The sequence below is a fragment of the Corvus brachyrhynchos genome, unplaced genomic scaffold (assembly GCF_000691975.1).
Source record: "Corvus brachyrhynchos isolate BGI_N302 unplaced genomic scaffold, ASM69197v1 scaffold84, whole genome shotgun sequence".
In the NCBI taxonomy this organism is placed as follows: domain Eukaryota; kingdom Metazoa; phylum Chordata; class Aves; order Passeriformes; family Corvidae; genus Corvus; species Corvus brachyrhynchos.
The window spans coordinates 7,822-20,098 of NW_008237434.1; the positions used below are offsets into that span (position 1 = coordinate 7,822).

At 36.6% G+C, this 12,277-nt stretch overlaps 1 protein-coding gene across 1 annotated transcript in view; it reads left to right on the forward strand.

The window, feature by feature from the left end:
* Nucleotides 1–12,277, forward strand: part of SKAP2 (src kinase associated phosphoprotein 2) — a 119,973-nt gene that overhangs the window by 1,110 nt on the left and 106,586 nt on the right. Inside the window, exons 2-3 of the mRNA XM_017731163.1 lie at nt 9,881–9,986; nt 12,253–12,276. Coding sequence (XP_017586652.1) covers nt 9,881–9,986; nt 12,253–12,276 — 130 coding nt within the window. The remainder of the gene's footprint in view (nt 1–9,880; nt 9,987–12,252; nt 12,277) is intronic.

Genomic DNA, 12,277 nt, shown 5'->3' on the forward strand with positions numbered 1-12,277 from the left:
TCCCCGCTGAACAGCTGAGGAGCGGACGAAAGGGTTACTGAATTGCTGGCGTATTGTCATATCAGTCACACACCTCCGACCGTGACTGTCCACACTCTCAGGATGCGTTGGAGCGTAGGCATGGGATGATTTCTCACCGTGAAAGGTTATAGTGTTAGAACAGAATTTCGAATACGGGTGGTTATCTTTTACCTTCAAGAACTCGTATTTAAATTTTTTTGTTGTTTTTGTTAATTAAAATAAATTGTATACTTAAAGGTTGGCTTTTCTGGTATCGTTATCGAAAAGTTTGCTATCCTGAAGCCATTTCAATGTCAGTGGGACTCTCTTTCTTTTGAGAACTTCTGTTTCTGCCACAGGAACTTGTGTAGCTCAGACTTTGCCATTCAAATTACCCATGCTTTTTGAAATCTTCCTTCTGAGGCCAAGCACTCAATTACATGGCTGGGCACCTACTAGAGTTTAGTGCAGCTCATCACCTCCACAGACTATTCTTTTTTTTAACACTTTGACTGTAAGAGCTAATGCTTGAAATATATTGCTCTCACCACATCTCATCTTCTGCCAACTGCCTTAAGTGTTTTCTAACTGCAGTTTCTAACTGTTACTAGCATATCATACTATCTGTAGTTAAAATTTGTGTGGCCAAAAAGGCCACCAGAAAAAAAAAAAAAGGAAGGCTTCTCATGATTTCATATGGAGGAATGGATTCTTATTCATTTAGAAAAAATAAATATTACCTTCAGAGAGCCTTTCCAAATCTTGGTATTTTCTGTGGCGATACTGAATTCTGGAACTCATGGTCAGATGAGGAGCCTGTATGTTTGTTTTGGTGCTAGTTTCACTGAGTGAAGCTCATCTTGAAACTCTTCAATGTTTTAAGGGCTTTAAGAATTTTTTTTTGAGGGGAAAGATGTGATGCAGATGGAATCATTTGAGACTGTGATTTCTTTCTCAGTCATGGTACCTCATTTACACAACTTGTCCTTCCTTCTCCCCATCTTTATCCAGTCTGCCATGGAAGAGAGACACAAAAGTTTGTATTTTGAAGTGAAACTGAGAACACCTACTTTTTCTCAAGAGGGTTATGTATATGTACTTTTAGAGGGTTATGTATATGTATATATGATCAGCAGCCTAAGTTATATACAGGTATCTAATCTTTGTACAGTGTGTACAGCTTCAGCTTTTCTGGAAAAAAACAAGATGGTTTCTTTTGTGCTGTCTATAGAACTGAAGTTAAGAAGACAATGGAATGATTTACCAATGATCTTTAAACATTTGTTTTGTTATTACTAGTAGTAACTAATAGTTTGCAGCTTTTAGTTGTTACTTTCAGTATGGTTATACAATGTTAAATAACTTGCTTATTTTTGAAAAATAAAATACGGCATTACTTTTTACAGTTTGTGTTAAGCCCTGTTTTTAAAGGTTATCAGTCAAGTGCATGAAAGTTAGAAATGAGAGTAATCCAGGCTGTATGAGCAATTCTTCCACTGGTATGTGTAGGATCTGACAATCTTTTATGTAGGCTTCTGCTTTTTTTTTTTTCTCAAACTATTCCTGTAGTGAAGATGTATGGTAATAGAGGAGGGAAGGGAGCTCTGTAATATCTTTACTATTCATTAAGAAACTGTTACACAATACAAAGACCACAGTGAGTACATAGTTATTAATTTCTGCATGCTCTTCTTGGAGGGTGCTTCTTAATGTGTTATTTTAATGGCTCACAGTTATTGATCCAGTACCTCTTTGAGATGAGGGAGTATTATTTTCCCACTGGTAAAATTAGTGTAATAAGATGTGATTGGGGTCGCAAAAAATAATCAATGGTGGAACAGAATTAGAATTCAAATTCACCTGCCTCCATGCTGTGCTGGTTTCTCCAGAAAATAATATGAGTTGGATGTCTATATTCAGTGGCCATTACAAGTGCCAGGTACTTCAAAACAGGTTCAGTTGAGAATGTGCAGCTAATGGCTAGCGACAAGCACCGTATTTTAGCCTGATGTTACATAGCAGAGAGGCCCTCACAGGTGCAAAATCTCATAAATACTGTGCTCTTCTGCTCCTCCTCCTTTTCTTGGCCTTTTTGCCTATGATTTCCAACTTCTTCAACAAGTGGAGGAACAATCGTGGATTTTCTTATCCCTGCTTACCCTTGATTGATGGTTGGAGTATGTCCACCCACTATGCTGAATAAGTAGGAGTCCTACTGGAAAACATGCTAAGTGCTCCTGTAGTTAAACATGGTGATAATGGGAATAAACACACCAGGGGATGAATTAAAGTTGCACAGGAAACTTTCTGACTTGTGAGTGCTTTACATTGAACCTAAACAATATTATATCTTTAACACAAAGACAAATTCTGTCACACATGCTGGCAGGGTCATTATAGTTGCATATCAGTGGCGCTGAAATGTTCCAGGCAGAAGCACAGCTTGAGCTCAGGGCTAACTGCATTAGCTGGAAACAGGAGGAAGCTGTTTCTGTAAAGCTGAAGGGGAAAGGTCAGTGTGGCAATAGGCTCATTGCAGAGGATTATTGGGATTGCACAATTCCATCCTGTCTTCTCTGACTTGTTCAAGTGGTGGGAGGGAGACACTGGAGACAGAAACAGGGTCCTCTGGTCATGAGTTGACCTCCTGGTAGGAGGAGCAAGTAACTTTGTTGCTCCCTTATCTCCTTGTTTGCACCTCATAGGTGTGTGGTAGTGTATGTAACTTCTTAATTCCCCGCCCATGTCCCTGCACTTCCAAATTATGCTTGAGACCGTGGAATTTAGTGAAGAAAGCCCAGCTCTGCTTTTTCTTCTTTTGCAAAGGCATCCTCTGTTGTGTTTATGTGATATTTTTGTGGGCGTTTGGCAAAGTGGAATGTTACTATTTTTTTGTCCCCTCGAATTATTGCTGGTTACAAGTTTGTTGAAAGCCTGCTCATTTCTATTTTTCCTATCTAAGTTTTGGCTTCTTCATAGCCGAGAAGGAGTTTGGAGGCTGCTTCTTCCCCAAAGGCATATTATTTCTTCCGTAATGTAAGCCAGACTGGTTGCTTCAGTCACCTTGATTGGAAAAAAAATTCTTGAGTTTTTTTCAGTAATAAAGATTTAGTTGGAGGTAAGACTTCTTTATTTTTTCACGGTTTTTGATGGTGTCATGATCATTAGATATAAATAGATCATGATATCTTTTCCCCTGTTCATGACACCTGTGACTATAGTATGGGTGCTATTGCTTTGTCTTTTGTTCAATTTTCCTTTCACACTTGGCAGTATTTCTTGTTTGAATCTTCTGTATTCATATTTTAAAAGTTACAAATACTTTTGCTGTGAAAATAGGATAAAATTTTCTCTAGTTTATATGGAACCTTATATCCCATCCTAATACCATTTTCCTTGTTCTGTTAAACAAAACCCCAAAACTAAATAAAACCCAATGTTATTGCCATAGAGGTCATTTCTACCCAGGTATTATTCAGTTTGTTTAAATGCTTAGTTATATTGTCCAAATCACCTTTCTCTGTGTGACTCCTCTTATTTTTTTCTTCAAATAATATTGTTTACCTACTTGTTTAGTTGCATCTTGGAAACAGCTTGCAGAAAAGGGCAAGGCAAGAAAACTACAAGACACTGGATCCAGTGCATGAGTTGCTTACTTTTTATTTTTGGACTATGCTGGTTATATTTACCCCTGATCCCCAAAATACGAACTGTCCATCTTCATCTTCCATGTCAGCTGTTCCTGGACTTGCTCCTTACATGCCTGTCGTAGAAAAAGCCTTCTAGGTACAGTGTAGCTCTTCTTTATTGGTTGGTTCAAATTTAAAAGCATGCTGGTTTTTAAAACTTTACTCTTTTTTTAAAGAATCATTTCCATGTTTCCAAGGCTTTTACAAATGCCACTTCTTGGTGAAGAATCCATCTGTACAAGATAAACCAGGGTGATTATTGTAGACATCTTTTAAGTAGACGTGTATTTACAGCTTTGGTAGTATGTATATATTTCAATAGTAATGGAATAAGATTAGAAACAGTGAGGTGAAAAAAATGCACAGAGGGATTCCTGGTAAGAAATAACCTCCAGTGATTTGAAACATAGTTCAATTGTCTCTGCCATAAATTTGGGAATAAGTGTCATATATGGGTGATAAAAATGGCATAGGCTATTTTTTATATACTCATTATTCACTTAGTTTGTCTTTTTCAATTAACATGGAGTCTATCTTTTTCATCTGACTGGGTTTACGTTTCTTTCATAATCATATGTCAACAAACCACAATAGACACAGCATAATGTGGCATACAGTGTAAATCTTTAGGTTAATCCTTAACATTTTTTATTATCATTCATTTGGAATCACTTTGTAACTTGATTATGATTTGTACTGGTGTGGTTTTTTTTTCATTATATGCTTAATATGTTACAGCTTCATCTTTTCTCACCTCTTTAATGTAGAGAGAGGATACACAACTACTCAACCAATGAGATTAGAGATAGATATGTAGCTATATATATATAGTCCTTGATTATAATTTCTTTTTTAATGTTTTAAAAGAGATGCCTTATCTATTTACTTCATTTGAGGAGTCTTAGCAGTTTGTGTATACTTCTGCTTTTAAAATCACTAATAAAACTGTTGAGTGTCAACATTTTTCATGATACTTACTTTGTATATGTCAACACAGCAACTTAACCTTGCTTCTGGGGATTTAAGGTACAGCAGTTTTTAAAGGCAGTCCTTTCCAGGGCTTTGCACTAAAAGGAATGCTTACCTTCTTGTTAGGCTGGATAAATGTAGTATTTTTAGACATCTTGAAGTTCAGTCACTTTTATTTTACATCATGTGTTCTGTTTCTGATTAAGTGTATATATATTTAAAAGGCAATTTAGCAAACTCTGGAGAGAGACTTTAAAATATAGTTGTGAAGGCAGGGGGAGAGCAAAAGCAAAATCCTCCAGTATTTCTTTATTTAAGAGAACAGGCAGTGACAAATATTGCTTGAGAGTTTGTCTTCAGACTTGTTCCCTATTAATGAATCACATGAAAACTTTGAAATCAACTTAATTAATTGCTTTCTAATGCCAGCCCGTGTAAAGCTGAAAGATACATGGCAATCTGTTTAATATTCATCACCTTTGGACAGTGTGTGTGTAATAAATGTGCCTAGCTTGCAGCCATCTCCCAAAATTCTCTGGCCTGCTGTCCCAAATCTTCTGGCTGGCAGCCGCCTGCTGGCTCTCTGAGTCCTTGAGGTGGAGGAGAGAGATGGGAAAAGGCTGGTGGCTGGAGCAGTTGTTCTGCTGCCCTGCCGCTGCCTTCTTGTGCGAGTGGTAGCACATCTGCCCGGCTGTCCCATGCAAGTGTCCCTCGTCATACGATGGGTGCGTGCCCAGCCTCCCAACGCGCCTGCATTCTCCGTGGGCCATGGAGGCAGAGCTGTTCGCGGGCCCCGCCGTGGGTGTGGAAACACTCCTACCTTATTGCCACTTCCTGATTATTCTCTTGTCATTTGAATGGTGTCAACTCATCAGTTGATGTGTCCATGATGGAGTGATTAACTTCTTGATAATGTGATTGGATAACATTTTGGTTGTCTGCTGGAGGAGGGGAGAAAGAATGACCCAGCACATAGTCTTTTGAGTGGCTCTGTGGGAATCTGCTTGGCCCGCCCTGACACAAAATAGAGGTAGTGCTGTCCTAAGTATGTTTGTTTATTAAGTGTGACTTATATTTACAGTATTAAACCCTGTAAACAACAAATGTGCTATGATTTGTCATGCTTAAGCACTCTTTAACACAGCACTTGCTTTGGGCTAGAAATTTACAATGTTCTTGAAAAATTCCATCTGTGTGGTTTCAGCCTTCATTAAAGAAAATAACTCCAAAGATTTTAAAACAATGAAAATCTTGCAGTGTTGTCTGTTTATAATCATTGAAGTAAAGAGAACCATAAACTGTTTTAACAATGAAATGCAAAATAAATCTTAACTTTCCTCATTGTGAAAGGACTGTAGATGAAAATGAAATAAAAATGGCTTTTAGCTTTTGACTGTTCTGTGAACTGGCACTTAAGTTTTGAGCTGTATGAGCTGGTTGAAGTGGACAGAGCTAGACTGTGGTGTGACTTCCCTTTTCCGTCAGTTTGTAACCTGTATTGGCAGAGCAATTTGTGAGTGAATTGTATCAATTGGACCTTTCAGTTTGGTGGCTTTTGTTCATGCCTGCAGGCAAACAATTTCTCTGGGGTATGGTGCAAACAAATTTAGCATCATGGGCTTTAAGAAACTGAGCAACAAGTATGGGTAATTAAGCTATCAAGCAGTCTAACATACAAGCTTAAGAAAAGAGGTGTTAAATAGGTTTCCACGGTGTATTTTTCTTAGTTTTGTTTTTGTTTATTTGGTTTAGGTTTTTTCTCCCCTTTTTTTTCCTTTTTTTTTTAAATTTTATTTTTTTTATATTTTCGTGTTTTTAGTGGGAACAGCTAAGTGTCTGCAATGTGTGATACTAAACAGCTGCTCAGTTTGTTAGGAACAATTTATGGAAATATGTAATTTGTTTTTTTTTTTTTTTTTTGCTGTGGGGTAACGGATTAGTTAAAGTGCTTTTAGACCAGAAATCTCTTCAAAGATGTTTTCTTTTTGGAGTTTCTCTTTTATTCCTTTTTCAATTCCTTGATGGATCGGCTGCTGCTGAAGCATGAAACAGGTCTACACTCAAGTGCTTGTGACTAGTAGTTTCGTTTTCTGAGTAGCATTAAACTAGTACAGGAGAGAACAAGTTGTGGATCATCCTGGAGAGGGGAGAGCAAGTAAGTGACTAGAACAGTGGTGAGAAATGGGTAAATTTTGCTGCTTCTCTTTGAAGTTTACTGTATGAAACTTGGATCTGTTGTACTGAAGTCCCAAGTTCTGTTCTAATTCCTAGGTAAATCACTTCGTGGAAGGTCAGAGAAATTACAGGAACATTTTCTTATGTTAAGGCAGTCAGTATTCCTCCACAGTGTGGAAGTACAGGTAGTGATGAGACGATCATAACTTGGATGACTTGCTGACTTCTTGTCCAGAGAAGCTTAGGCTGTTACTCATCTTGCGCATCTGGTGCATCCTGGATGGATTTACAGCAGCAGATTAGAAAAAGATATATAACATACTGTGTAATTGTGAGTAGATAAGAAAAATCTATGATAAAAATGTAATTTTCAAGTAAACTGCTTCTTTAGCATCATGCGTATATCAGGTCTGTCTTCATATGTTGGGGTTGTGATGAATCAAGCTATATGGTGTCTCTGGACATATGGAAGTAATAGTGTTCCATGTTGAGAACAGTGCACCCTGATTGTGGATACGCCTAAGCTTGGAGAACTTGTTTCACATATTTGTGTGAGAGGGAAGCCATCCCAGGGAAGTCTTCTGTAACTACTGCTGTTTAGAAATGACAAACTTGTATATGCTCTTTCTGCCTCTCTCCTCCAACTCTACTTATACTGAGAGTAAATGCAGCATCTACTCTGCCCTGTCCTTCCATGGTTGAAAATTCTCTATTATTTCTGCTTTTGAAGTCCAAGGTTTTCTGGAAAAGAACAAAATCTGTCAGCAATATAGTTAGTCCTCAAATTTTTGTATCTACAGTGTATTTTAAGCCTTGTTTATAATAACCAGCTTGGTTTCCAGTCCCCACATACTCCTTGATTGTGTTATTTCAACATTTGTTTTTGAATAAAGCTTTGATAGTCAGTCAAAATCTGGGATGGCAGAATTCTCACCTGGGCTGAGCTTTTCCAAGAAGTAAGGAAACCCACTGACTTTAAATGAAGACTCCTGAAGCCAAGATTTGTGATTAATTAGTGTCCAAAGGTTATTGTGCAAGTATTGCTCCTGATTTACAAACATGACTAATTCCTCTAAATTTTTGCATATTGGTGCCTAGGTAGAACTTTGAAGCTGCTATCTAATTTTTAAAATAAATATGTAAAAGTATGGAGAAATAAATATTTTATCAGGCTGTCCCTTTCCAAGTGAAAGCTTATTTTGTACTGGAAAATCCTGTTAGGTTTTATTGAGAGAAAAGCTGTTGATGATTTTGATTTTTGCTCTGAATAGTAAAAGTATCAGTTTTTTTAATCTTAGTTTTGTAGTTGGTCAATATCATTGAATTTTGTGGGTTCTCGTCTGCCAGCTTGATTGGCAATTCCAAACATTGGAATTCACGAAGATGTGTAGTTTTTCTAAGGGTTTGGACAAAATCTTTGTAGGCATACTTGGTGTACAGTAAAGGGGCTGTTGGGGGCATGTCTGGAGGATTCATTAATACATGTTAAGTGCCTTTCCTTCTGTCCTTTCAAAGAAGGAATGCCATAGAACTGAGTGGTCTCCTCCATTCAGGATTGCTTTGGAAAATGTAATGGGGAAGATTCTCTGTCTTATGGGGAGGGGGATCAATATAATTCTTCAGAAATCTAAAATACTGTAAAAAATGAATGTTTTTGCCACACTCTGTGAGGATAATAATCTAAACATCTAAAAAATAATCTAGTAAATTATTTGTAAAGAACAACATCTTTGTAATAGCTATGCTAATGTTCTCAAAGAGTAACTTTTGACTTGTTTTCTTGCAGCCTGTAATACAAATTGTGATATGTTTCTGTTTTATAAAGAAAAAAGCAGACAATTAAGTTTTTCATTTAGGAAATCTGCAGTAAATATTCATGTAAACTTTTGCATGCAGACAGTTGAGTACTTAATTGGCTGTTATTTATGTTTCTGTATTAAAATGGAATGTCTCATCTGATTGGAAAAGTTAGAGGATTAAAATAGTACTAACCATATGCATTTGCATCTATACAGAGTGAGCCAAGGTATATATACACGTGTGTGTCTGTGTATGGAGGTGGGCAGGCACTGTGAGAAGGTGTTTTGTTACCTACAAATGCTTTCTCATATTCAATGAGCAATTGTTACCCATACAGGTGAGACATTTATGTTAACAAGCAGGATTTTTTGGTTGTATTTCTACTTTTCTGCTTTTGGGATAATTGTATACTGATTGGTAACTATGAGAAACTTTTAGAGTTGCTTTTTACCATTGTTTAGTTAACCAAGAAAACATGCTGCTGGGGGAGTTACACTCCCACAAATGCTCAGACATTACATTCTTTTTATCCTATGGAATGGATATTTGCTATATTAAAATAACTGGTACCTTTTATGGAATGCTTTGTTTCTACATGATTGTATAAAAGTATTATAAGGATTAAAACTTACAGTGCAGGCTGGAGCCTTAGTTTGTGGTTCTACAAGTGCAGGTGTGCTTAATTTCAACTACACTGTTGAGCTTGACTCCTTTGATATGGTTATTGTGCCTGCCTAATTGTTTTCAGGATTGCTTTAGATATGAATCTTTAGTCAGTCAGTGATTTCAGAGGCAATGTGAGAACACTTGAGAATACTGTAACCACTAAGTGAGCTGTATTAGTATCTGGGTAAGTGTTACTGCTGAAATAATAAATTACACAACCATCTTTGGAACTTGAACTTCTGAAATAACGTGGCAGTAATATATGCATAAAGGCTATTTCCATGTTTTAGCTTTGTCTTTTACTTTAGGTGATGGAAAGTAATTGTTATAGGACTGCAATTTATTAGGACTTGCGTAGCATAATTAAGTGTGCAAGAATCAAATGTCACCATAGGATTTGCTGTGCTAAGCATGAGTAGATAGAGAACAAATGTATCCCATTTAGAATCTAAAATGTCTGTTAACTATGCTGTGAGTAGGGCTGAAAATGATTTTCTTGTTTTTTTCACTGTAGTATCAGGATAAACTCATTACAGCAATATTTTTTTTTTGAGGTGTGTTCATTTTTCTTCTTTATTTAGATGTTGAAACATTTGTTTCCCAAACACTAAAAGGAGAAAATCTATCCAAGAAAGCAAAAGAAAGAAGGGAAGTTCTTCTTAAGAAGATAAAGGATGTTAAGGCAAGGTAAGTGAACTTCATGGCTTTAATGTGTTACAAAGTCACTTACTGATAACTTAAAGTTTTTTGCAATCTTTTAATAAACATTAAGCATATTAACAATTAAAAAAATCTGCCTAGGTCCTGATTTTTAAAAAAATGGGTTCAAGTCTTTCATTCTCAAAACTGCTACAATTTAGTAAGAAATGGGATCAGAATGATTTGTCCCATTTGAATTGCTTAATATTCTGAAACCTGATTGCAAGCTAGTTGGGTAGAGCTTGCCTTCACCTCTCATTTGGTGAGATTCATTAAAATATGAGAAATATAATGTATTGAGGATATGAATGAGCTCCCTATCACCATACTCAGCTGGTGTAAGACAGCATAATTCAATGCTGACTTTGCTTTATTACCTATTCTGTTGTTTAGCTCTGTAATAGAAAACTGAAACATAACTGAAGCTATTTATAGATCATAAGTTTGTTTAAGCAACGTGCTATGACAGGCAAAACAGAGGGCTGTGAGTGTTTTTGTTTTAATATCAAGGATGATTTGAGAGAGTTCTATGGTGTGTTAATTTCAGTCAGCAATTCAGCTAAAGAGATTTAGCTATAGTTTCATTTGCACTACAAAATTTTCTTTGAAAAAGCTCTTTACTTAGAACTCTTATCAACTAGGATATAGCAGAGTACTTGCTGTTCTTTTCAAATTGTTGTTTTCAAAGTGTTTTTCTAGTGGTCGCTCCTGTGTGGTATCTCCTAAGCATTCCATTCATGGCATGCTTCTGCCCCTGTGGCACTTGTTTACAATTTCAAGGACAGCACAATCATCTGGCGAGGGCGTCACTAACTGAAGGGAGACACGAGATGTGACCCAAAGTCTTATAATTTGAAGGTTCTTTTCATTCGGGCTGTAAATGCTTAGGGAACTAGCTCTCCCCCATCCTCTCTTTTAAGAAAGTAGGATTTTATTTTTTTGTTGTTCCTGTGCTTTCCGTTCTGGGTTATTGAGTCAACTGTGACTGTATGGATGACTTGCAGATACAGTGCTACTGGCTTTTTTCTTGACTGAATGATGCTTTTTTGGCTGATGGAATATCAAAGGGAGGGAACCTGTGGTTATGAGCATATCGACACTGAATCTTTTGCTATTCACTTGGGTGACCCCATGGTTTCACATCTTATTTTAATTTCTAATTCCTTCCTCATTTCCTGTAATATTATTCACTGTTAACAGTGTTTTGTTTTTCATGCAGGCTACAAAATACATGCACATTGTAGTCATCTTTGATTTTAACATCCCACATGTTGGGCTGTATGTATTACTACCACTTGCTACACTGGATTTCTTAGATCTGGCCTTTTATCTGTTTGCATTTCTCAGTTTCTTATCTCTAGACCATTCCCTTCTTTTCTGCTTGTTTCTTGACAGCATCTCCTTACTGACTACCCTGATACCCTTACTACTGTTCATTGTTCATAAGGATGATTTTGGCAGCTGCATTTTATTTGCCAGTTAGTTCATAGTCCATGAATGCTTCTTGAATACCATTCTACATAACTATGTCCTGATTATTTGTCTGTATCATCAAATTCCATCCTGGAATTATTTTTGTTTCTGAAATACAAAGATTTAGCTCTGAAGAAAAGGTATATAGGTATATAAAAGTATGTGTTCCCTCTGGGATGATAAATTTTTTTTTGTTTTTCTAGGTATTACATAAGATGAGATCTCCTTATCTGAAAAGGAATTTTTATTTAGGCATGAGTTAACTTCTATATTTTTGGTTAATTATTAATACATTTTCATTTGGATTTCTGCAAATTTACTGTACAGCTATACCCACTATTTTTGATTTTTTTTTTTCCTTTCCCTATTGAACTACTGGTTTATTTTAAAATATGCTTAATGGTTTTACTTGTGCACAAAACTTCCTGAAATATGTTAACATTTAGAAGGTTTACTAAAATTAAAGATGCTTTTGTGCGTGTTTATGCCTTAAGATACCTGAGTAGATGTATGTTACTAGAAAAGGCTGCTCAGTCTGGATTTGGTTTTGTTCAAGTCTTCCTTGAAGTGTCTGGGGATTCTCTCAGCTGCAAGGGCAAAAGGAAAACTGAGTAAATCCTTTAAGCCAAAGATAAAGACTTCAGAATTTTCAAGGAAAACTTGCAGCGGTGTTTCAACCACAAAACTCGTTGAAAACTGGTTGTTGTTCTGTGCCATGTCCTCGTGCCGCGGGTTTGCAAGTGTGCGTTGCTTTATGATGTTTCTTCTTCTTTTTCTACAGTTATCCTCAAGAATTCCCGGAGAAA